Source organism: Stegastes partitus, unplaced genomic scaffold, assembly GCF_000690725.1.
Source record: "Stegastes partitus isolate 25-593 unplaced genomic scaffold, Stegastes_partitus-1.0.2 Scaffold1852, whole genome shotgun sequence".
Taxonomy (NCBI): domain Eukaryota; kingdom Metazoa; phylum Chordata; class Actinopteri; family Pomacentridae; genus Stegastes; species Stegastes partitus.
This window is the reverse complement of record NW_007579583.1, coordinates 237,247-263,674: the sequence shown is the minus strand read 5'-3', so window position 1 is coordinate 263,674 and position 26,428 is coordinate 237,247. Positions and strand designations below refer to the sequence as shown.

Here is a 26,428-nt window from a genome sequence, read left to right as displayed (position 1 = left end):
CTAGACGTACACAAACAAACCAAATTGGATTCAAGCTCTCACATTTAAGGAATGTGAAACACAAAACAGTAATTTTTATACTCACTCTTGCACTGTGAGACACTTGTGGCACCATCAAAATCAGTGGTGGTGTTTCCTGGACAGGAAATGCAGTAGTTCTGCCTAAACTCCGTCTGATAGGTCCCGACTGGGCAGCGGATACACCGGTGTACTGTGGTGTTGTAGTAATGACCTGGAGAACACTGAACTGCAGCGTGGAAATAAAGAAACACGTTTATGTGCCATCATTTGAGTACATTTTCTAATTAAAGAAAAACAAAAACAAAAAGAAAGCCCAAGCTGACCTTTGACTTCACAGTCATGGAAGGAGCTAGCGCCCTCCCGCTTGGTGCTCAGTCCTCCCCCACAGGGGAAGCACAGGGTCCGACCCAAATCTGGCTGGTAGCTGCCCTGAGGACACGGCTGGCAAGGTTTGAACCCATCGCTGGAGAAGTACCCTGTTGGGCACTGGCCTGGATGTGATTTAAGGAACATGGAGGTCAGATTTACCAGGGAGGGCAGCCCTTCATATGTTTAACACTGTCAGTGGGACCTTAAGTAGGCTACCTGCACAGGAGGAGATGTTTCGTGCCCCAACAGGTCCATGGCCATCGCTGCCAGGGCAGAGGTCACAGGCCAGCTGCCCCTCCTTCTCCTGGAAAGTGCCGGGTGGACACTGGACACAGCGCTCCTGCTCACCGTGGTAATAAGACCCTGGCAAACATCTGACTGAGAGAATATCCACAATGGCTCCAGTCAGAGATGAGCACACACATCACTTTAATTAATCATTAAGTCAGTACAAATAAGTAAGTAATATGTACAAATAAATTTAATGTTCAACTGCTCCCTCCACACTGTATTGAATAGTGATGTATGGCAGATTGCTAGTTGCAATAAGGTTACATTCTTAAAGCTGATTATCTATCACAGTAAAAGTGCTCCTGGTCCAGCTCTCTGATCTTACCACATCTCCCACTGTCCCTCTCCCAGCCCGGGCCACAGTTCTCCGGAACGGGAGCAGCTTGGGGAAGTTTTTGGGCCACCTCGTATTCCAAACCAGCCACCCGGATCAGGAAGCGCTCTTGGTTGATGGACTTCTTCAAAGCCTTGATATAAGTCTTGACCTGCTTCTCCATGCGCTGTCTCAGGCAGCTGAGATTGCAACTTCCTGGTTAAATAAATAAAAAGATTGTTTGAATAATCACATTTAACTGTTTAATTCGATCGGATCTGCAGTCGATTGATAAAAAGCTCAACACAGGCAGTAACTTCTCTCAAGGTTTTGCTTTCAGTGAAATCTCTGACCTGTAGTGTCTCCAGGTTTGACCTCAGCCTCCAGCTCCAAAGTAATGCGTGTTACCTCTTTGTTAGAGGGGTTTCGAGCACGTCTCCCTTTAGCTTTCTTGGAGGAGTCACATTTGAGGTTCACAAATGTTACCAGGCAGTTGCTGCAGGGCTGCCCTCCTCCTGCAGACACATCATATCACATAATCAGTGTTATGATACTTGCAAACCTCATTCATAGGTTCATAATAATTCATGCTAACTAACATTTGAGAGATGCAGTCTATAATTTTGTGTACCAGAAAAATAATAAGTAGTTATATTACAGCTGTAACTAGTTATTATTTTAATTACTGAATCCCCTACCGGCTACTTTTTTGATCAGTCAAGGAAATGTTTTGTATATAAAATATCAAAAAAGCATGAAAATAGCCTGATAATTTACTCAAATTGAATTACTTGCTTTGTCCAGCCACCACCTTAAATTATTTAGACAAAAAATGGCAAGGATCAGCAGCAAATCCTCACTTATATGATTCTTTAACTTTTTTATTTTTAGAAATAAAATATGCCTACAGTAACACACACAGATAAAAACTGACCTGGTCCCAGTGTCCGTCCCCTGTCCTCCGTCCTGCCGGTGAGTTTAGGGTGCAGGTGACATTTGGCATTTTTAATCTTGAAAGATGCCGTCTGCTTCACTGGAGGGGCCAAAGTCTCTACAGACAAACACAGCCCAGTGGGTAGGATGACAATGAAACATCACACCACTATCACTGCAAAGACTTGTCTGTGCCGTTCTGATTCGTGAAGAGAGTCTAAGACATTGGAGGGTAACGAACCTATGCAGCTCTGACTGCTGCTGGAGTTGAGCCTGGCAGGAGACTTCCCTCTGAGAATGGGGATACCACAACTGACTGAGTAGCTGTTATCAGACTCTGCAAACACACAAACAAACGTAAGCGCATAAAATGTTTGCAGTTTTGAATTTCAGAGACTTCTGTTTGCTGGTTTGTGATTGCACTCTGACTGACGGGGGTGGGTGACATACCTGCCAGATAGTGAGCCTTAGAAGCACATGTAAGAGAGCAGCTCTCTTTCTTGCCCGTCTTGCTGCAGGTCAGAGTAGCTTTTGGTGCTATCAGTCCAGGAGGACATTTCACCAGCTCTGAGAGGAAATAAAAGCCACACTGAATTACATACTGCTGACAGCTGAGAAAGAGAGATATAAATTGCGTAGGTGCTGCTATATGGGACCTGATGTGCTTTGAGTGTGTTGGTGAACTGACCACACGGGGGCAGTGCTGTCACATACCAATACAGTCCTTTCTGTTCCAGTGCAGCTTGTACCCTGGTGGACAGGTACACTCGTAGCTCCCCAGAGTGTTGATGCAGCCATATTTACAACCCCCACGATTTATACTGCATTCATCAATATCTGCGAATACACGTGTTGACATATGAACATTTTGTGGCCACGTGTAAAACAACTAACAGCATATGTTTACCCGCAGTCTAAAAGATCCCCAAAAAATACGAGCGAAAAAGTGATTTTTGTTGACGAGGAACAAACAATGTGATCAGACCCAAACAATCCTGATGAGCTGAACGAAAGAGCAATCGGCCTGTAACAAAACAGTGCAGCTGTGAACGAAGGAGTTCTGGGAGCTCAGTTCAATCCATCCTGTCAGAGGGTCATATTTTGGGAAGATTTATGTGTTTGCATGTAAACAGAGGTGATTTCTCGTTTTGATGTCACCCGCAATAAATTTCATGGTCCAAATTTCTCTTCTCTTCACGGAGGGAGACTTGTGGTAAGCAGTAAATTATAATCACCTTTTCAAAACACATGCTGAGCTAAAAAACCACTAAAAGCATCCGGGATCCAGATGAAGTCTGGCTGCCATCGATGCCAGACAGAAAATTAGTTTAGTGAGTAGAGCTGAGGATTCGGCAGGCTGCGGACAAGTGGCAGAGACACCGGGAGAAGAGACGGAGATAATGGCAGTGATTGATGATCTGGCCTGCTGATATGAAATGCACTTTCTTGTCTCATTCAATTATTCACCCAGAATAAAAACAGTCTGCGTGCCGCTGCACTCCCTGAAGAAGATGATGACTTCATCAGCGGCGCTCTGTCGGTGTGTAGCCAGCACTGCTTGGAAATGATGTGAGGGATGTGCTGCTTATCCTCTGCATCAAAGCACTTGATTTAAAGGACAAAGAACTCTAATGAATATCTGATGGAAGCAGAGCTCATCTGCCAGCAACTGTTGTTTTGACTTCTTTGTTCCTCCCATACTTGAAATGTAACCAAATAGATGCATTCTAACATTTCCCCGGATCTTTTTAATCTTTTCTTCGCGTGCTCTTACACAGCAGAGCATGGAGACGAGCCAAGAAAGAAAAGGACATAATTTAAAAAAAGAAAAAGACAAACTGACTTTAGACTCAACAACTGCTGTGTGTCATGCCGAGGAATGTCAGGATGAGTTGGAGAGTTAGTGGAAATGTGGTCATCTTTAAATTTTAATCAATTTTGTGTGCCTATTCATCACCGTCAACAACTCCCAGTCCAAACAATGTCATAATTGAAGACTTCTTTCCTCAAGTACAATCTGTGCAGCTCTTTCTATATTTTACTTTCAAAATATAAACTTGAACCCTGTTTGCGTTTTGCATGAATAAACATCTATTTTTCTTAGATCTGTACACACACATGTTTTTTCAGTACCACAAGAGCGCATTTTTTTTTGTAAAGGTCAACGCTAAATGGATCAAATGAGGTAAATTCAAAAATCTATTTAGTTGCAACTTCTCTCAGGCTATTTTCTTACGAGATAAGCAAAAATGAGCGGACTGTTTTGCTAGCTGTGAGGGAGAATGGCTGGATATACTCTCACTGGGGAGGAATGCTGACAGGCCTCGGCACAATGCTTGACAGCAGGTCACTGACCTAATTGGGTTTGTTTAGGGTGAGTCTATTGTTAAACACTGAACACAGCTTTCTGGATTGTTTGGCAGCTATATTTCAGTTGATAAACCACACAGGGAATAACATAACCTTGGTTGTGGCTGGGAATGAAGAAAGTACAACGGGAAGCACCATAAATCTCTGGGGTTATCTAACAGTTCCGACAGCGCCGATGAAAAGCGAGGGGAAATCATTCATCACCGGCTCTCTCAACAATGGTATAGAGAGTCATTTATGCCTGACCATCTTCTCTCCACTCAGCAGCTCAGTGTGGCCTGATCACAGTCTATCATGTGAGTAAAAGCTTTACAAATCCAATTCTGGTGCATTTGTTCCCTGAGCTGACAGCTAATACAGCTACCCATGTGTGGAATGGATCCCATGAACCTATTAAACTGCTTTGAAATATAGTACAGCATGTAACAGTGAATGGATGAAATTAAGTTACCGCTTACAGTATAATGCAATCCAGCAGCATTTAAAAACAGCCTCTCAGAGTAGGTCTACGCATTCAAAAAGCTGCTATTTATGGCTGGTTCACTTTAGTGGATTTCATAACTTGAAATGTTGCTTTTCAATCCACCTCCATCACGTGGCACTTGTATGGTAGTATGCCACCTGAAATTTTTAAAGCCTTTTTACATTTCGTAGTTTGCTGCAGTAGAGCTGCAGGCAGGAAAGAGGAGTTTACCATGCAGCAACGGTCCTCAGTCGCTCATGTAATCTGTTGTGCATCTAATTTGTTAATTATTGAGGGTTTAACTAACTGCACTGTTGTGTTTGTGCAGACCTCGTGATCACCTCCATCTACACGCGACTGCTCTATTGTCTCACTGTGCCAAATTCTGTCACAGCGTCTGATCACTAGACCTGTCAAACTACAAACAAAAATCACAGAACAAATCACAGCAAAGCTATGTATTTCGAGTGCATATGCTGTCTCTCTGTGTCTCTCCTACAGCTACTGTGAGGCCCTGAGGCGCTGGAGACAGCAGCAGATTCTAAATGGTGATACACACTCCATCAAAGGGCTGCCGCAACACCCTGATGTGCTCTGGCGGGCCTCTTGGCAGATCTGACGTGCCCCCACACACCTCCTCCTGACACCAAAGGCTGCTTCGGCTCGCTGTTCTACAGTGTACAGTAGCTACCTGCTAACTTTTGACGGACACGGTCGTACTCCTCCCCCTTGAAGGACCGTCATTTTCATGATATTATTTCAGGTTTTAGTTCATTAAGTACAGCACAAATTGTCTATGCTTTATATTACTGCCAAGTGTAGCGTAAGTTCTTAGATTGATTTCCTGCCTTCCAGGCAGCCACCTGCTTCAGCTCATTTCAGTCCATTTGAAAATCAACTTGCAGAGACTTAAAGCTGGCTTGTGATAGGTAATTCATCAGCAAGACTATTTAGTCCAAGAATGCAGCTGCATGCGTGGGCTTTTCTGTTATTTTATTTTTTTTAAATGTTGTGACATCCAGATTTAGGGGTAAGCTGGTGAAAAGATCAACAATAAGTACAGACTGTGAAAACAATAATGTTAATTTTGCTTGTGTCTTGCAGGCCACTCTCAAGTCACAGATGTTGGACTTATAACAACTCTTTTTTTTGTTTTTTCAAACAGAGGTAATTTGGATTACCTGTCAAGATGTTTCAAGCTGATTGGAGAAATGGATTTTCATACATTATGTAACAAAATAAGAACCCAGTCGCTACACCATAAGCGAATGCTTCATTCAGTGTATCTTGGAAGGGGAAAAATTGAACGTCCACCAGTTTTGCTTGGCTGTTTTTCTACAATCAACAAATGCTCATCAACAGACATTTAGTTTATTTAACTGAAAAAACAGAAGTGCAAAAAAGATGTAAAAGGTCCACTGTCAAATGCTTTAGACATTAAACTCAACTGGATAATGCAAATTCAGAGTCCTCACTTGCCACTGAATGCAGCAAAATCACCAAACCCTCACAGACCGAATTGATGTCACCCAGTAAATGATTGAGAGCATTGGTTGTAAGGGCTCCATATATCATTAACAGGATTGGCTTTTTAAGATTTTAGTATTCAAGCTGAGGGGAACACAAATGTCTCTACCAAATTTCATGGCAATCCATACAACAGTATTTCAGGCACTACACTCAACGCCATATATGCAAATTTATGTGTGGTTGTAAAGTCAGAAGGACCACAAAAGTCATTAGGTTGCATCCTCAGGAGACTGGTACAAATTTTCACCATCAGCCTTTCCAAAGGTTGTTTAATCTACTTCAATGCAGACCAAAGTGGTGTACCGACCATCTGATTGACAACTGACATGCTGAGAGCTAAGCTGCTAGCAAAGCTTAAAATAATGATTATGAACAATCAAAGAAAAATACTTTAGATAGGCTATATTTAAAATACAGGCCGAAAAGCAGCAACTAACACTGACACACAGTTAGAAACCCTGTGATCGCTAACACAAACTTTCCAAATCCCCTAATTGCACGAACGGGGTTATAAAATAATCTGCAACTCCAGAGCTTTCTCAGTTTTGGACCTATAGGGCTGTGTCTATCTACGTGTCTGCATCATGGCTCCGCATGGAAAAGAGTTGTCAGAGGATCCAAAAATGTAACTGTGAAACTTCATGTAATATGGAAAAGAATACAGGAAAGTCGGCGACCAACTAAAAGCCGGTTGAAACGTATCTGCACCTGTAATCAGTACAATGAGCCTAACACCACTAATCAGAGCTACAGTTACCATCCTCCTAAAACGATGCCACAAACAGTGTACCACTTTTACATTCTTCACTTCTTCCATCCATCCATTTTCTATACACCAACAAGAAAGTGCTTTAGACTTCACTGAGAGGTTATCAATGGAAATCAGAGTGTCTGTGACAGCAGTGTGAAGGACACTGAATAACATGAACCTCTATACACAGCATCCAAGAAAAGCACTCTAGCATGCTCTTTGGTACAAAACTGCCAGATTCACTTTGCCAAAGGACATGAAAAGAAGCCTGATGAATACTGAGAGTACATTCTTTGGTCAGATGGGACCAAGATAAAATTCTTTGGTTTAGATGGGGTCAAGTATGTCTGGCTTGAGACTCATCAGAACCAGCACAGTGAATGCATAGTCCTGACAGTAGGAGGTGGGGTGGGGGGGCTGGTGCTGATATGAGGCTACATAAGGTGTTAGAGACATGACATTTATAAATGGCAGCATGGATGCCTGTGGATATACCAAAATACCATCTGACTCCCAGTCTGCAGAAGCTTGGCAGAAGAAGAACATACTAGCACAACAATGAGACAAATGACACTGCCAAAATCACACAAGAGTTTCTAAAGAAGGAAAAACTGACTGACCAAGTATGTCGCCTGACTTGAAGCCAACAGAACACCTTTTGGGTATTTTAAAGAGAAACGCAGAGCAAGAATGACAGAGAGTCTCAGTAGTAAGTCGGGGTCCGACTGAGTTTGTCATTATAAATACAGCAGGACATATGAAGCATTGAGTGTAGATTTTTCTGGTACTGAATTCCTACTGTGGGGCCTGTATTTTTAATATAGTAAATCTGAACTGGTAGTTTTTAATTTCCCACAAGAGAAAATACTGCACTGTTTAACCGAGACGGAATGCAATTACTGTAAGTTGATACGATTTTGAGTCATTTGACATTTAAGTGATATTACATTGTACTTACTTCTGTGGTGCGCTGTATTCTTTAGAGAGTAACCACGCAAAGTATATAAAAACCTTTAATCTGTCAGCAGCGCTTTATGTGAGCTGTCAGTAGTAATATAAATAAACATTAATCATCCGTTTCTAGTGTTGTGTTTTTCCCCTTAAAAACAAGAGTAGCTTAATGGAAGGTTAGCAAAGAGGTGTGAGATGCAAAGGAAGAGTGATGGACAGGAGATTTACACTGAGAGACAAGGCGTGGGGGGAACAGACATGCTGGCTCACCTCCACAGTGTGCCAGGCCGTAGAGGACGTAGCCTTTATGACAAAGACACTGGAAACTGCCGGCAGAGTTGACACAAAAGTGGTCGCAAGCGCGGTCGAAAGAGCACTCGTCAATGTCTGTGTGGATAGAAAGACATGCTGTTAGAAACTTCTCAAACACTTCAACAGATTACAAAAAAAAAAGACCCTTCAGTCATCAAACAGGACTCTCCCGTTGTCCTATCATGGCACATATATTTCTGTTTTCATCTTCTGTATTGTATTCATTGTTTGTCATGAATTGCAATGGGTCAAATCACATGTCATAACAAAAAAAAAGTGTCTTTTCAAAGAAGCTGTCTTCTGTCTGGTGCTTGGTATAGCAGCTGACCTCCTGCAGTTGTGCAGTTTTCCATTTCGATGCACTGAAATGAAATTTTCCAAGTAGTTTTGAAATAACAAGCGGTCACAGCAGGAGTCAAAAGAAAGTCTGCTCTCCACCTGATAATAGGAGCCAAGGGGCTGTTTTTTTCCCCCTGTCCACATAGAACCTGCCAATCACTTTGCTTTTTCCCCATCTTAAACATCCCATAAGTGACCGTCAGCTGTTAGATAGCCCATAATTGGACTTTTTGCTCTTGTTTTGAGGTCTTATGAAAATCGCATGTTAAAACATTACTGTAAAAACAAATCAACGTAGCATTTTGATAAATAAGACAAAGTATGTTTGTGGTTTTTCTGGTCCTGTCAGCGTCATCACACCTGCAAATCTACAGTGAAGCAGCTTGTTCCTGTCTGTCAGTAGCCCCTCAGTCTTATCTTTCTGGGCTTTTCTTCTCTCTTACACATGCAACCTGATAAGTTGCACAAATGCCACGGACTCAAAGACCACAAAGACTGATACATGAAGCTCCAGACGATTGATGACATTTGGTTGCATTATGATCAAAATCTCCTTTAATGTTAGCAGCACTGTGTGTCAAGCCCAGGCAGCACATGGCGCAAGAAGACGAGGATGTGCTACAACATTGCCGGATGTCTAATTGGCTAATTTAAAAAAAAGGTTCCAAAGATTTTCCCAGGAACATCCCGCTTTCATCTGCTTCATCTCTCTGGGTTATGAGGTAGCGCCAGGTGCCATCAAACAGATGACGCAGGTATATCAGAGCAATTACAGGAGTTCAGTTAAATAATGGGCTGCCTTGAAGAAACAAGGAAGACAAGACTGATAAATGTCTGCACAGATCTTGCATAGTTAAACGGCATTTCACATAAGATTTACACTTTCACACTGGGCATAATCCTTCATAGATCGCGCAGCGGAACTCAGCCATTGATGTTAAATACTTGACAGACATGTGAGCGCCAAAAAGGGAGAGATTAAAAGCCTATTAAGTTATCAATTTACAAAGCTGTACACAGGCTTTGAAGGAGATTCACAAGTTTATGTTCAAAAGTTGGAAAAACACCAAAATGTCTAATTGATGCTGACATCAAGTCCACCTTATCTTGATAAACACATCAACTCTGATAAAAAAAAAATGAAAGCAATTCAAGTATCTATCATCCAACAAACAAAAAGATCTTTAAGAAGCTGCTGCACTGATTTTTCTATGGAAGGGCCAAAAATTTCTTTTACATGAGCAATTTCAAAACTGGAGAATCGTCTTAGATGAGTAGTAAAGCCTCTTTAAGAACCTAAAAGAGAAGTCCAGTTGCTTTTAATGAAGCTCAAAGGATTACCACGACCTGGAAGACTGAGAATCTACAGACATATTTCAAAGAGCAAGCTCATATAGTCGTTGCTGTTTGTCCCCTATGGAGGCCTCAGGAGATTCCTCAGAGCAGTGGTAGTGGAAAGCAACATGGGCTGGCACACGCTGCATGAGGCATTGCAAAAGTGATTGTTTCTGGCATATTGAGGATAAACTTTATTCAAGCACACTGTTAAACAAAGAGTCTAAAACCCTCTGGGAATTAGGCGTGGTGGCTGAGTATATTCTTAAAAAATGTTGCAATAAGTGACGCCAGAATTCAATCTGCAACTTATCATTACATTGTTTTGTGCAGTGCCACGCTTCAGAGTAGATGTGTGAATACATCTGGGACTGCAGACAACCCTTATTTACAAGGCGGCTAAGGTGAAGTATGCAGTGTGTGGGCAAGACTACAGCATGAGGTGATGCACGTGTACGAAAAGTAGTCACATCGCAGAACCTGAAGACCGAACATGGAATTCACAAATCAGAGTTTTTGTCAGTTTGCCGTCTCTCTTCACTTTAACCTCCCACTTCATTCAAAATAAAATAGCAAAATGAGGCCGACTGAAATGACGAAAAGGTCACAGTTGCTTATACAGAACAGATAAGGCCTCCATCATAGATGTTCCCTTTGGAGAAAACATGAGATCTGATGAACATCTCTCTGAGTGCCCTCATGTGGATTAAGAGTGAGAAGAAGATGAGAAGAGTCTAGAGGGTTTTGTGGGTGGAAGAATGCTGACAGGGGCTCAGCAGACAAGCCCAATCCTGACTTATGGGCCTTGGTCCACTGACAGCAGAGAAACACCATGACTGTTTAAACCAAGATAAACCCAGAGTTCAGTTTACACATCTCAACACCTCGTGGAGACGGCAAACGTCTGTTTAAGTGTAACTGATACCTCAGAACACCTCGACTCACGACCGAGCATCTTAACTATTAACAGAAGAGTAAAATGGCTGTAAATTTCCTGCAGCTGCACCTAATCTTCTCCATCTTTCAGTAGCAGATTTGTGCTCATAAGTGAGATGCATGATGGGATTGTTACTGGCTATTTAATTCTGTTGAAACAATGTCTGTTAGACACATAGTGATGGGTGGCTTTTCATGAAGTTGGCTTTGAAATGCTTGCTTTTCACCAGTCAGACACAACAACAACCTCTACTAAACTACGTATTCTGCCTTTATGTAAATTCATCATTACATTATGGGCAATGTAGGATCCATTGCTTTTGGAGCATGCTCCACATTAAAGACTGAACATATGGATATTTAAGCCCCTGCTGTTTAGATCCTAATCTTTCTTTTATCCAATATGTCTCTTGTGGGTCCACTAACTTTGTGGAAGTGCAATACTAAATCTGCAGAATGCCTCTTTAATCTCAGATATACATAGCAAGGATAAAAACATCCAAAACCACAGTGGCAGCCAAGTCAATTTAAAGAGAAAAAATTAAGATAAAGTTGAACCTCGAGTGAGAGGCACTTCAATTTTATTTTGCCCTGCTCTCATTCCAGGAGCGAGAAAAAAATGATAGGAATGAGAGGGCAGGACAAGAGGCAGACAGGTGACTCAGTAGTGTGAAGAACATACGAAGCTGGCAACACCTCACTCAACAGGAGGGGAGCTTTATCACAACTCTTTGCTCCAGACAAAACACGCGGCGCTAAACAAGGACAACACTGTTCCTTAGCTGACACTGTGCACCCAAACAAAGCACATGGCGGGGTTGGTTAAGGACCGATGCCACAGAAAACAAGCTGTGATTTACATTCCTACATGCACAGGCTGCATTTACTCAGTTATCTGTGTTATTTTGGCAAAATAAACTTTGCATTGTTTGGCTCCAAATAATGAAAGAAAGGCATCCGGTCAAAAATAGATTTGAAGAGGCGACAAAGCGGCTGCAAAGCACAGTGACACAGTGTATGTTTTTCACTGACCACATATGATGATTGCGTACTATGTAGAGAGAGATTCAGTGCAGCAAACCCATTGCATGACATTGATGTGTACCATGTTTCGTATTGATTGGCCACATCAATAAGGAAAAGAGAATAAAGAAAAAATAAAAGAAATAGCATGTCATCTGTTTTTCCACTCGGAGAAAGGCTGAGCTCAGCTCCGTAGTTCCAGCCTGCCTGTCTTCTCTCAGCAGATGTTTCTGTAGTGGCTTAATTCATCCAAGAAACAGAGGTTTTAGAGCCGGAGCTCTAATTTCCCACACCTGTGTTCAGCTACGGCAAACTCTTATTTGTTCTGCTGCTAGTCCTCCCACCTCCTGCTGAGCAATGGCTACTACCACATATAACAGACAAACAAGCCAGAGAGGCCTGGTTTCGCATCTCTGCAGGCTGGAAAACCCTGGGAGAGTATTTTTGTGCCACTAGGAGGACAGTGTTGGGTTTTATCATTTTTTGCATTTAGAGCAAAAATCTCTACCTATATGACGAAAAAGTGTTTTGGACATGCTTTAGGTAGGACTACACAGGAACATTTGTTTAATTCAAGTGGCAAAAAGGTAATGAAATGGGTTACATACCTTGACAAGTTCTCTCATTGGTTAGCAGCTTGTAGCCTTTCTTGCAGCTGCACTCGAAGCTGCCCACTGTGTTTCGACACACATGATCACACCCCCCATTGTTCAGACGGCACTCATCAATGTCTGTGAACAGAAAATCTTAATGAGGACTGGATGCATCAAATCACTCATCGTCATTTGAAAAGGAGAGAAAATGAAACCTGCAGTGTGTGATTGGAAACAAGCTGTGAGCGCATTACAAAATTATTTTCCTTGTTAGCACATAGTGGCCTATTTACACATCCAGGAGACATTCATTTGCTTTTTTTTTTTTTTTTTATAGCCGCTTTGTACGAGGAACCACAGCGTCAAGCCATTCTCTGGGGGTTCATCACTATGGGCGACCTCTTTCGATTGAATCCATTGCAAATATAAAAAATATTGATTGCAGCAGCTTAAATGTATTTTCATAGGAAGCTGTTAAATTTAAATGGGGAAGAGGAGATATATATGAACAAAGGCTCCTGGTGAAAAAGAGGATGATTAAGTGTTTGGCTCTACAAGGATGACAGACTGGCAAAAAGCTGGAAATGAGCTTCAGGGATTTCCTTACTGGCCTCTTACTGGCCGGACTAAAATCAGTTTGCGTGTAGCTTTAATGGGCTGCAGCCCTCACACAGTAAAGCCTTGCAGCAGTAGGGCCTCTAAATCATCATTGTCCATCTCCTTCCAATTACTCCGTTCTTTATTTCTGCAGCCGATACTCAATCGATATGTCATGTGTTCATCCCTGCTTTGATGGTGCTCTGTCAGGACTCTGATTAATTTTGAATCATCATCACCAATGAGGCGTCTTTCTCTTGAGGGCGTCTTCATCATCTGGTTTAAATAAATGCGTGAGAAATGGACTTAAATAATTCCTTTCTTGCTCCATCTTTGTCTCCACTCCTCAGAAGTGGCTGGCCTGAAGCGAGCTCCTGTCTTCTTGTGCCAGTGCTGCCTGGGTTTGTTTTCCTCTTGTTTCCTCTCAAACCAAACTAATATGAGCCAATGTACTTTTATCAGAGTAGCATTACAAGCCATAGGAAGCAGACAGATTTTATTTCTGCATTTCTGGAAACGCGGGTTGTCCTCATTCTCAGTTGTGCCTTTGTTTCCTAAGTCTCCCAACATGATAATTCCACGTGTGGCCTGTAAATGATTTATCAAACGTAACTCATGAAACCTGTTACAATATGCAAGTTGCTTGAGTTGAGGACGCTCTGCCAAAACTCAGAAAAGAGGATGATGGTAATGCAGTGGAAAAACTGTCAGGAAAAAACTGGCGGCATGACACAATATTGCTCAAATTATGCAGCTGAAAAGCAGAAAGTGGCGTGAGATTGGGGGACACTGGTGTGTATTGCGAGAGCACTTGAGGTTGCAAACCAATGCTAGTGTAGAAAATCTAACTAGCAGGTAACTGGGGTGGAAGCAGAATGAAAAACAATTTAAATATTCCAATAAACTCCGGGTGGAGAAAGAAGCTCCAGTGTGCCTGGCAACATGACAAGCAGGAGACGAATTTGGTGACAGCTGGACAGGTGCAGCTTGAACGCCGCCTGGAACCGTGGGTGATGGGTGGGTTACCTTTGCAGGTCTTGCGGTCTGGCTGCAGAGTGAAGCCAACAGGACAGCTGCAGCGGACTCCTGTCACCGAATCATGACATGTGCTATCGCAGCCGCCATTGTTCACTGCACAGGTCTCTGCAGGGAAACCAGCACTCAGTCAGACAAACTCCACCAGAAAAAAAAAACAACACAGTTAGATGCTGCTTTGACCTACTTATTTTCTCCCCATTGAAACGGAATAAATGCATTCTGATACCACTGGAACAATTAGAGGACACACTGTTATATACATGGTTATTTTTGTGTAAAACAGGAGGAGATAATAAAAACAGCAGGCTAATCAGGTGTTGGAGGGTAGAGAAGGGGGAGGGGGAGGGAAATAAAGACAGAAAAGAGTCATAACTGCAGCAGCTGAATGAGATTAACAGTAAGGGAAGTAAAGAGTTGTTGGAATAATGAAAGGAGACAGTCATTAGGGATGTTATAGTTAACACAGCCAAACATAGGATTTCACAGGTTTTCTCTTGGTGTACATGTGCATGTAAAAGCTATGTGAGTGTGTGCATGTTTGCTTCCCTTTGGTCAAGGTGAATTATAACCTCTGAAAGTTCTTTGTAATGGAGGACATCCGTCTCCCCTCCATCCTGAAGGTAGAGTTTCCACTTCCAGACATATGCAGACAAAACCACCACTTTTACCTGGTTTTGACAAAACCTTCCAGGCATTTTGGGGATAAAAAAGCAATTTCAGCTACCTGGCCTGTGTTGGCTAGACTGATGTGAAAAAAGGGAGGTAGTCAGTCAAGGCAGGATAGCTGAGGTCTCTTCTCTAGACAGTGACAAATTTCACAGAGAGTTTCATTTTAAGCAACAGTACAGGAGAAATTCTCTCTCACATCAGAGTGTGTGCTTTACTAGTTTCTGGGAGCTTTATAGAAAGCCTTGCACACAAACAAGAAAACTATTAAAAAATGACTTTCGTGACCTGGAACAATCAGTTTAAGTGGCAGTACGGCAGCTGATCATCTACACAGCACATCTAAGGGATCTGAGGATGTTCGCTGGCAGCTCTTGGGAAAAAAAGAGCCAACACAGCTGGACTAGTCTACAGCTCACACTGGCAGGGAGATGGCAGCTCACACGTGGCACTAAAGAGAGAATGCAGCTGCACTGTTGTTGTTGCTTTTTTTATAGAAAACGAGGAACCCTTTGGGGAAACACCTAATCCTCCTCACTTAAATCTAAAACTGCACCGCCTGCAGCAGCCATAACTGAACTTTATAAGAGGTCTCTCCATCAAATAAAAAAAACTCAACTGTGGACTCGAGTTATGTATCAAAGCAAAACAGGTGCTTACAGTGATGTAATTCAACGTTTTATAGCAGTTTCAAAGGCAACAGCTTGAAACGGTCTAGTGGATGCCGTTGCTTAGAGCTAAACATGATGTATTAATATACTAACATCAAAATTGGAGTAAATGTTAATGCAAGTTGCAAACTTTAACTTGGAAAACACTGTCATAAAGTTCAGTTAACCATTTCTGTGACCCCTGTTTACACCCGACTATCTTATATATATCTTATAGTGATTTATACAAACCTGTTTCCCTGAAAAATTTGAATTTTTTTGCATTTTTTTTTCTTCAGCTGATTTCCCCATAGATGATGATACCTACTAATAAGAGTCATCTTCTGTAATGTTCATCAAATACGCTCTCATCTAATATGACCAACCCTTCATGAGCATTATTCATTGTGCTTCAGGTGTAACTTTGTAAAGAAGAAACAAAAAATTAAATTTAAAGTGGATAAAACCCACTACAGCTCAATTCAATACACTCAGGTTCTGTAGCTTTTGGTCTGGCAGCATGTGCTCACTGACTTATGTGTACTAATGTCAAACTTAATGTGGATATAATTATGCAACTAAGTTTTCTGGCTTCTGTTACACTACATTTTTACAATGAAATCACATTCATGTCATATTATTAATGTGTTCAAACAAAAAGCTCCTCAGACTAACTTTAATATATTTTACAGCTGAGATCTTTCTGTTTTTTTTTGTGAGGTGTGTCCATTCCTTTGTTTACTCCCCGAAACTGGCAGAACACAGCGTATTCTGCCTTTGATCCTCTGCAGGAGAACGATTGCTCATGGTGGAGTACGATACCCCCAGTCCCAACCCAGACTTGAGAACGAAGCACTGTGGCTTCTGGTAATTGCAAAGTGCGAGCAGAGACAGTTGGCAGACGAGACGATAAGACAGTGTTGGGACATGCCTCCAAAACGCTTAGTCAGGCAGCCATCTCACCAAACTGTAATGATCATGTGTTAAGAGAGCAAAGAAATATTTCTGACATTATGGTTTTGTGAAGACAGGGGGGGAGACACACACTCTGGTATGTGTGTTGGTTTGTGTGTTTTGGATGCAAACCAGCCGCATCTACAGTGCACTGGGCCGGGACACGCAATTACAGTAACAGTGGGCCGACTTTTGTAAATATTCCCCAGTATGATGTGCAGGGTGTTTGGTCTAATGCTGAGCCTCTGTAGTATATGTTTCATACAGAGAGGCTCAGACAGTGTACATAATCTTTTAACAGAAGCCACATGACTTTTTAAATGCAGTGTTTCTTAAATTTACGTCAGAGCTGTTGACAAGCAGCTTGTCATCAGCCATTTATGAAGACCGCAAACGAAATACATCAAAGGGTGAGAGGAAAGAATTCACATAAAGGCACCAGAGATCTATGGCCTTGGTGAAAAAGATCTTTTTATATATATGTGTGCACATATATACATATAGAAAGAGAGTGACTTTTTTCTTTTTCTTTTTTTTTCTAAGGAAATTGTTTGGATTTTCTTGACCAAACAGCAAACATGCAGCCAGAGTAGAGTTACTGAGAGGGGTTATCAGATATAAGTCCAACTAAAGCTCTGAAGTAAATGCGCTCTCAATAACAAACCACACAGTAATAGAATAAAAACCATCGAGAACAACATTCTGATGTTCTCCAAAGGTGCAGCCACAAAGCTGGTTTGGTGCAAGAAAATCAGGAGACTAGCCTGCTGAAGTGCAATGCAAAATTTGTCTCTCGCTCCTTGTGTTTCTAATTCTGAAGGAAAAAAACAGAAACTAGGACAAAAAAAATCCTGAAATAGGTCAGACTGTTATATTGTAGCACGTGGGGAACTCGGTGCTCGTGTACACACAGTAGGAACAACTAGCAACTTAAAACACTACTGTTTCGCTTCTTACCTTGAACGGACTACTCCTCTGAGAACAAGCCTCCTCCCTCAGTCTCTTACATGGTATAATTAAATCGTAAATCTCTTTGATGTATCAAGGTTTGATACGTCTTCATAGATTTATGAGTTTATTTTTCCTGGCATCTTTGCCATTTGTATTAAAACACAGCTCATCCTGAAAATTGGACTGAAATGCATTTGTGATATTATCAAGTTTCAATACGTTTTCTCCCTCTTTTCCTCTCAGATCTGCTCAATTGTGGATTTTTACAGCAAATGTAGTGAAACAAATTACTTTTGGCCACAAAATAGAAGAAGCAACTCTTCAATTGATTGTTTTCGGCATTTTTGGGCAAAAGATTACATGTGTATGAAACAGCAAGTTGGGAGGGATTCTGTGTTTTATCTTCTGTGTGAAGTAGTGCTGAATCATGGACACATTATTGGCTCCCTCACCAAAGCTAATAGGCCGTGATGATGGAGTTTAGGAACGCCGTGGCCAAGTGTTTGAAACAGTGCAAGCTCATTTCAGTCGTATCAAAACACAAATAAAGCTCGAGCCTTTGGTCTGTCTCTTAAAAGCTGTCACAGTCAAACTGATGATGTTTAGGACTTTGGACAAAGCCTACTTGTGCTAATGCATCCATATTCAGAAGATCAATCAAACTACAGTGGTGGAGGAAAAGAAAGAAGTACTCTGATTCTTAAATCACTGTACTGGTGCGTTCATGCATAAAAATACTCTGTTACAAGTTAAGTCCTGTTTTCAAAATCCTACTTAAGTAAAATTAAAAAATTATTATTGCTCAAATATAAATGATCAAATGTAAAATGTGACCAAGAGACTGGTAATAGTGAAAATTGACACATGCATATTAAAGCATGTATATGTAGCATAAGGCTGTTTTAACCAGCTTTAAATTAGATCATTTTAAGTGTTTAAGTATATTTTTCTCCTTGTTAACATATCCAAATGGTGTTTTTAATGTGCAAGGAGGGAAATCATGAGCAAAGTAAGCAGTCAACACTGTTACTGAGCACTTTCAACTTGAAATTGCAGAGTACTGATGACAGTCTCAAAAACGCAGACATCTGTGGTTTAATGCGTAACAAATTCAAGAAACCAATCCTGTCAACTTGACGGATGGCACTTTCTATATGATTATTTACCATCAGAGAATTACAATTTGCCATTTGGTAGCACTGACTAGTTTTACAGTACTTGAGAGGAGTCATATATTAGCTGGTGTGCTCGAGCTGCAGCAAGCCGGGAGGGGCGAGTGGCGGGAGAGGCAGAGTCTGCGTAGATCATAGATTTTTAGGCAGGAGAGGATTATTTTTCATTAAAAAAATACTCTATAAAAACTAAATATACAACTGTGATGTGTAGGGATGATTTTTTAGAGGGTAAATCAATGACTGGAGGGTTACTTTAACATCTTTAGGCCTTAAATATGAATCTAAATGAAACCATTTAGTAAGTTTAGAAGAGAAATGTCTCATCTGAAGGTTCTGAACTGTCAGAACAGTCAGATAGATTTTAAAAATGACAATATTTGCCTCTTAATTCCAGTGCAGTAGAAGTATAAAACAGCATAAAATGGAAACACTTAAGTAGAGGGCTTACTTCAGCGAATGTGTTTGAGTCAACATGACTGCAGGTACGGAGGTGACTTCGAAAAGCTAAACCACCCCATCTGACACCACTAGATACAGTATATCTGCACATCTTTATATAATGCACATACTACTGGTCAGAGGCTCCCTGTTTGCAGCTGTGTTTTCAAAAGGTGTGGTTTGACACAGGCGGTGGTTGTTATTGAGAGGGCATTCACAGAAGGAAGAGGAAGGTGGTGGAGGGGAGTCAGAGGTCAGGGGTCAGAGGGATGATGCCCCTGTGGGGAGGGGAAGGGCCCGATCAGTGTCTGCTAGGTTAGCTTCCTCTATTCCCCACACCCACAGACCCCCAGAGAGAGGAGTCAGAGGAACACATATTTACCATTAGGGAACAGCTGTGGGGCTGCCTGGGACTGGACACTCCTCTCCCCTGCATGCACGCGCACACACACACAAACACACATTGTAAAAACACCACTTTAGTTCTCCGTACACTTGAACCACACAGCATTCGTGTGTGTTGTAAGATAAGAACTAATTTGATGCGTTGTGCTGTGTGTCCACCTTATTCCCAGCCACAGGGCACTTTCTGAGAGAGCTGGCGGAGGGCTTCATGTGTAAATGACGGGCGAGCAGAGCCTCACAGTCTTAAATGGGATAATGTCCTCATACCTGACGTCTGCTACAGACCTGAAGAAGTGCCAAATTCAGCTACTGTTCTGCTGCAACTCAGCGAATCAAAAGACAATCTGTGTAAGGAGAAATATGCTGGTTGTTGATTCAGCAACAAACAGCACAACTTGTCCTTCATCGCTGTACCATCTCAGAAAATGCTCATTTAACTTCTTCAGGTCCCTCAACCATCGCTCAGTGGAAGACGGCTGAGGTATGATCACATTATCCCATTTATAGTGTGACAGGTTGTGTTCCCACATCATTTACTTCCCAGAAAGCACCACAAAAGTCGCAAACTCTTGCTCAGTGAAATGAATAACCATAATTCATGAAAGGCATCACTGGGCAGGGAATAAAGTGGACAGCATGGGTGACAAGGGAGTATTTCTCCTGCATTAAACAAATCATTAATGTTCATTTATGGTGGCAGGAGGTGATAATGACATGAGAGAACGACATTATGTTGTTGCAAAAGAAAAAAAAACAGCCTCTTACTGGTAACAACAGCAGTAATTACTTTCTAAATCCTGTCAACAAACCGATAATGACCGGTCTCGGTCTAAAAACTGAAAAGGGTGACATCTCAAGGCAAAAGTGTTACCTTGCAACATGCAGTCATGCAAATAAATATTTCCACATAATGCAGACAAAAAGGCAGTTTCACTGTTTGCGTGTGAGATGAGGCTTTTGCTAGTTAGTATGAGCACTGTGAGCCTTGACAGACAGAGCGAGTGGTGGTTAGTGCTGCAAAGCTGAAAGTCAGGAACAGCCAGATTCATTTTCTGCGCTTTATGGTGTCTTTTATGGTCAGATCATTTCAGAATTAATGTTGTTAGGCTGTTGTGTCAAGTCTCTAAACACTGTCAGCGGGCCCAGCCATACAATTTATGTGCTGCCACTAAAACCTATTTCAGAAAGCATTAGTGTCTTTTTGTTTTCACCTGCTGTATAATTTATGTCAAATTACAACTTTTAATTAACTGGCTTTTAATTTAACAAATTCTACAAGGGAAACTTGCCCAGTGGCTCCTATTTCTACAGTCCTCTGAGTATATATTTAGCTTTACCTTCACATTCTGCTACAGGCACACATTTTAGTATGCAGCCACTCGCCCCTGATATAGTTGGGATGGAGGACTGGGCACATTAACAAAAGGGAAAATGGCTATTCAAGAGTCTTTAAAATTGCAGTAAGATCTGTCATTCTTATCCCTGCACAATTTTAGTTACATTTCCAAAACATAATTTCAAAATAAAACAAAAAAATAAAAAATCAGTTCCAACCCATGTAATTAATGCAAGTTCTCCTGGATGCCAGAATTGGTCATTCTGGCTTCCACAGCTTGCTCTTTTGAGGTGCCAGATGAAGAAGCAGATGTAGATGCTCAAGTCAAACAGTAACACCACAAAGCATGCACAGTTTACATCGGCCACCACAGTTCCACCAGCGTGTTCCAATCCCAACATGCAGTAACCCAGGAACAGTGATTCTCAGCAGTAAGAGGACAGGGCGCTGTGAGATACATCTGAACACACCAGCATGAATGCACGGACCACCCGAAATGAGAGCAACGTGTTTATGTAATGGGCATATGCCTGTAGTCTACATGTGTTTACATGCATGTGATGCATGCATGCAGGATATGTACTGTATGTTTGTGTGGTTGTTTGTATAGCTTTCAGTTTGTATTATAAAATGCATCTCTCACTCTCTTTGTGTGTGCATATGTGTGTGCGTGCATGCGCGTGTGTGTGTGTGTGTGAGTGTGTGTGTGTGTGTGTGTGTGTGTGCATGGGTCTTGCACAGTGTGGCCAACTCTTCAGATGATTGAACTCCTGAGCATGTCTGCATCTGCCTGCTATTTGTGAATGTTTATGATTTGCTGTGCTAACAGCATGAATGCTTCCACATGATGGCTGCTCCTTTCTGATATCTGAACTTACTTGATACACAGACCACAAATGAACCTGATTCTTCAGTGATTGTTTCAGTCAAAAAAAATCAGACTTTAAAGAGTGCGTGTCTGTGCATGTATGTCTGAAAGATGATGTGTGCCATCCATATGAGCCTTCCCGTCACCACATTTCCATCTGCAGTATGCACAGTATCAACAGAGGTGAGACAGGAAGGATAAAGAATGAACACTTCCAAACAGAGTAGTATATGGCACATTATAACGAAATGCAGAACCGAGCCTGGGTGAGAAAAATCACCACAAAATGAATGAAAGGTGGCAGAATGCATATGAAACACCCCGCAAGATGGATTTGAAGAGTGAAGCTACAGCATATTGAAAGAGTCCACCAGCCTAACGACAAAGCCACTGACAAGGCTAAAGCTGTTTTGTAATCATGTGCCGTGTTGCTTTTGGATGGAGTGTGCAGGGACTAAATGAATCATAAACATTTCGAAGTCAGTAGTGAGGCTAAACAGGAGTATACTTTCTCCGTGTGCTGTTTCTATGGATACACTCTACACTCACTCTGTGGATCATTTACTATTTCCGAATGCGTTGGATGAGAGGAAATTATTACAACGTGTCAAGCAGACACGCGTAACACAACAAACCCAGCATGCCATTTTTGTCTCATTTGTGACATTTACAACTATAAACATAATTCTGAATTAAAATGTAATTTCTTTGTTTCAAGAGAGGCCATTTGTTTTATGCACTAAAATAAAAAAACATTCTTTCTTTAAAGCAGCATTTGCTGTTGTATTTCACTGTTGCCAGAGGGACAAAATTATTATAGAAAAACCTGGCATGCCAAACTGAAATATCTGTGTACAACAATTCCACTTTTTAATTGTTCCATAAATAAACAACAGTTTTACCATATGAAGTTTTTTAATTATTATTTTCCTTTACTGCGGAGACCCCACAGAGTCAATCCCAGTGCACAGTAGCAGTGCCTTGCTGAAGGTCTTCCAATGTTCTTGTCACTCACTCTCTCGTCAGTGGCTCATTTGGCAGCATGTTTGTTTTATTGAGGTTTTATTAACTAATATAGAGTCTGAGAGATGGAGCGTCCCCGTGTCGGCCGCACAGAAGCCCTCCCTACACCACTGTAACCCCAGACTCTGTGGGGGAAGTCAGACATTTTAACTGGCTGACTGCTTCCTAATCTGGCACACCAAATGTACGTTTGCTCTGCCTTGGATAAGACTGGCAAAGACATATAATTTGGTTGCGGCCAACTTTGTGGCATCCTCCTGGCCTAGGAGGGTACAGCAATAATGACAGGTTGGCTGACCAGACCTTGACATGGGTCTGGCTCTCATCAGGGCTGCGGTAATAAAGGGGATTCAGAAACACTGAGCTAATCAGCCAATACCCAAACCAAGCTCTCAAACTTAACAGCCACCGAAACCAGGCAACCACTTCTCCAGCCTGCTCTGCAGGAGCAGCTTCTGATTCTACATTCGTCTTCATGAAAATGCAAACCCAGGTTACTACGCTGCAAAGCACTGGCGTAATCTGTTTAAATGGGTTTGTACAGTACAGAAACTATTGTCTTCAACGAAAGTCTCACATTTACATCTGATTAGCTTTATTGTTTCATGATTGTTGAAATACATCTGTGCATTTCTGCATGACTGAGCTCTGTATACGTTTATCGCTTTGACTCCTCTGCACTTGTAGGCCCAGTCTGATTTAAACTGCCCTTCAGAATGGTTCAATATGCCTGAGTAGCTGAATGATTTTTACTCGACTTAAGTCAACTGAGGCAAACACTGATAAATGCCAGTGGAAGGTTAGGTCAGGTGTGTGAGTTAATTCCCAATGGGAAGCAATGGAGGAAATGACCCAAGGGCTAATAGAAGGTGTGTGTCTGACATGGCAGAGAAAAACAGAGGAAAAAGGCGCAGGGTACAGTAAAATAAAATAAAAAATTTAAAAAAGGACAAGGAAGAGGAGAAGCCAAAAGCAGATGCAGGGACTGAGAGGTTACTGGAGCAGCAGCAGCAGAGGGGGGAAGCACAGTAGGTGGTAGCCTTTTGTCCTTGTATGTCACAGATCAAGAGAAAAGCTCAGGGATACAGCTACTGTAACAAGGCCTGTTTCTCAACTTGCCTTTTATCACATAAACTTCATTTCAAACATTAATTAAATTTGCTGTCGGAAATTGGGTGCTGAGTTAATCATTTGGACTTCTACATTTTCTCGTTCAAAATCCATTATTTCTTGCCTTTGGTAGTTGTAATCTGGTCAGGGGGGGGATGACTCACCTACACAAGTTTTTCCATCGCTGTGCAGGACAAACTTCATGTGGCAGGAACACTTGGGGCCGTGGTCTGTCTCCTCGCAGATGTGCTGGCAACCCCCGTTACCGTAGTTACACGTCACTATCAAAGGATACAAAGTTAGCACAAAGTGTTTCTTAGGCATTTGAAAGTCAGTGGAGAGGTAACAGGAAATGTGGAGAGAGAGCAGGTATGACCTGCAACAAAAACCCACATTTATAACCTCGGGACAGTCTAATACACACTCTTTCTCTGGGCCATATGCTCTATGACGCAAGTATTGGCTCAGCTCCTCACTGACACGTAGTTCACATCCAGTAAGGTGTTCGATGATTAAAAAAAAATAAAAATCAAGACTCAGCTTCATCATCGAAACAGTACCTTGACATGTTGAAAACTGTCTCAACTTACTAGAGATGCAAGAGCAGCACTTGCTGTTACCACAGTTACTGTTTAGACTTGTGCAAAGTTCAATATGATTAAAGCACAGCAAACCAATGCAACATCTAGTCATCATTCAGCATTTTCATTGCTTATTAAAAGCTGGACTTAGACTAAGGTCAAAAATCGGTGTAATATAATGCGAAGAAGGGCATGCATTGATTTACATATTCACCACCTCAAGTGCTGAATCTATGTTAATTAAATAAACCGCTATCCTGGGTTTATTAATTCATCACTCCCCAGACTTAATCATTTCATCCTTCTGACTACAGAGTTACATTGCAGTTGCAGAGGAACTGATAGGTCACAATTTTAAACTCCGTCACCCACTGTAAGTCACCGTGAAGAGCAGCAGCCTACAGGCAGTTAAGGCAGTTTTTATTTTAATGCATTTCATTAATTCTGCAGATCAGGCAAAAAAAAAAATTTTAGTGAATAAAGGCTTTACAGTTGATAAAATGTGTTGAATACACAGCAACCGGCCCATGTTGGTCACACATAAATAATGGGAAGAGTACAATTTCTGGTCTAAGTTTGTGTGCAAATAAATTTACGTGCCAGCAGGCGACGGGAGCATTAACCTCGGCACTTTTAACACACCTGTGATGAAAGAGTGAAAAAGAGCACGAGCGAGCCGAGGCTTCCACCGCCATCCTGTCTGCACCCTACCATCCCAGCGCCTTTTGCCCTTTTCCTGGGCTGTCACAGAAAAACTATAAAATAACACTTCTCCAATCCTTATCCAAACACAGACAAATCCCCCATCAGCCCTGGCCCCAGCTCTGACAGGATGATCTCTGTTGCACAGCAACAGGAAGTGTGTGCTGTCCGTCAGAGCGGTCCCCTTCGAGTAACCTCCACACTTGCCCTGGTTGTGTAAATGATCGCTCCTTATTTGATAAACATGTTTTTCTCTACAAGAACTATTCAGATGATTAGTCACGACTTTGTAATGCGACATTAATGTCAGCTTCAAATCTGTTGGAAGGCATTTGTGGAATGAGCGTGATTATCCAAACCCAATCACCTTTTTCATGAGGAGCCTATAAACCCTCCATCTGATGTTATGTGTGTGTTTGTGTTTTGCGGAGGGGGACCGGTGCACGAGGTTGACTTACATTTGCAGTCCTTCATGTTACGGGTCAGCTGGAATCCAGGTCGGCACTCACAGGAGATGCCACCCTTCTGCGTTTCTCTGCAGATGTGTGCGCACCCGTGATTCTTGTCCATGCAGGTGGGTCCCTCTTTTGTGCCTTCTGATTGCACTGAAAATGAAACAGCAAGAGCAGGAGGGAGAGTTTATCTCTTAACTGCCACACAGATTATACTGAAGCCAAAGACCGTTCAGGAAACTAGGGGTTTGGCTTTAAATTAAATATCACAGACATGGTAAGTGGACTAAAAACGTTCGAATGCCTGTCACGCATTTTGACCCCCAGTGCCTCATATGCCTACTGCTGGTGACTGACATGCCCAGTACCCCTTCACAAAGATTCAAGCACTTGTTGGAACATGCTCACTCTTTTCAGGCTATAAAAAGGAGGCTGCCTACAGAAAGGATAAAACTCCCAGCAGGAGCTGATCCCGTAGACCTGTAATTTTAATTGAGGTAATCCCCCATAAAGAAAAGAAAGGAGGAACGAAGTGAAAAAAAAAAAAAACCCTCTTCGGCTAAATTCTCCCTACAGAGAACTGAGATCAAAAGGGATTGCACTAAAATAAGGGTGTCAGAGCACATTTTCATGAGTCATCAAGGTTGAAGCACTTCAGTAGGAATGTGACAAACCTTTAATACAACACGAAATGAAGATACAGGGGGGGAAAAAAAGGCCTTTTATTGTTCAAAGCTTTACTGAACATGACACACAAAGATGAGTCATGTCTGAGTGATGTATAAATGCTTGGTACAGGTTACCCTGACTGAGACTCACATGTAAGTTAGAACATAAATGGATGCAGTGTTCCATTCTGCTTTGCTCTACAATCCTGTAACAATCCTGCTGTCTTTGCGGGAGGGGACTCATATTTGACTTACACATTGGGAAACCCTGCCACCTCCACACA

At 41.9% G+C, this 26,428-nt stretch overlaps 1 protein-coding gene across 2 annotated transcripts in view; it reads right to left on the bottom strand.

Moving 5' to 3' along the window:
- The window catches only part of scube3 (signal peptide, CUB domain, EGF-like 3), an 80,591-nt gene that overhangs the window by 7,516 nt on the left and 46,647 nt on the right, over positions 1-26,428 (bottom strand). The window contains exons 5-19 of one of the 2 annotated variants that reach the window (XM_008302667.1): positions 25,483-25,629; positions 23,906-24,022; positions 19,382-19,429; positions 14,154-14,270; positions 12,546-12,668; positions 8,263-8,379; positions 2,642-2,764; positions 2,378-2,494; positions 2,169-2,264; positions 1,929-2,045; positions 1,348-1,509; positions 1,007-1,210; positions 607-768; positions 345-512; positions 86-247 (exon numbers count right to left, since the gene is read on the bottom strand). In XM_008302667.1, the coding sequence (XP_008300889.1) occupies positions 86-247; positions 345-512; positions 607-768; positions 1,007-1,210; positions 1,348-1,509; positions 1,929-2,045; positions 2,169-2,264; positions 2,378-2,494; positions 2,642-2,764; positions 8,263-8,379; positions 12,546-12,668; positions 14,154-14,270; positions 19,382-19,429; positions 23,906-24,022; positions 25,483-25,629 (1,980 nt within the window). The remainder of the gene's footprint in view (positions 1-85; positions 248-344; positions 513-606; positions 769-1,006; positions 1,211-1,347; positions 1,510-1,928; positions 2,046-2,168; positions 2,265-2,377; positions 2,495-2,641; positions 2,765-8,262; positions 8,380-12,545; positions 12,669-14,153; positions 14,271-19,381; positions 19,430-23,905; positions 24,023-25,482; positions 25,630-26,428) is intronic. The other variant, XM_008302668.1, reaches the window with a different exon arrangement.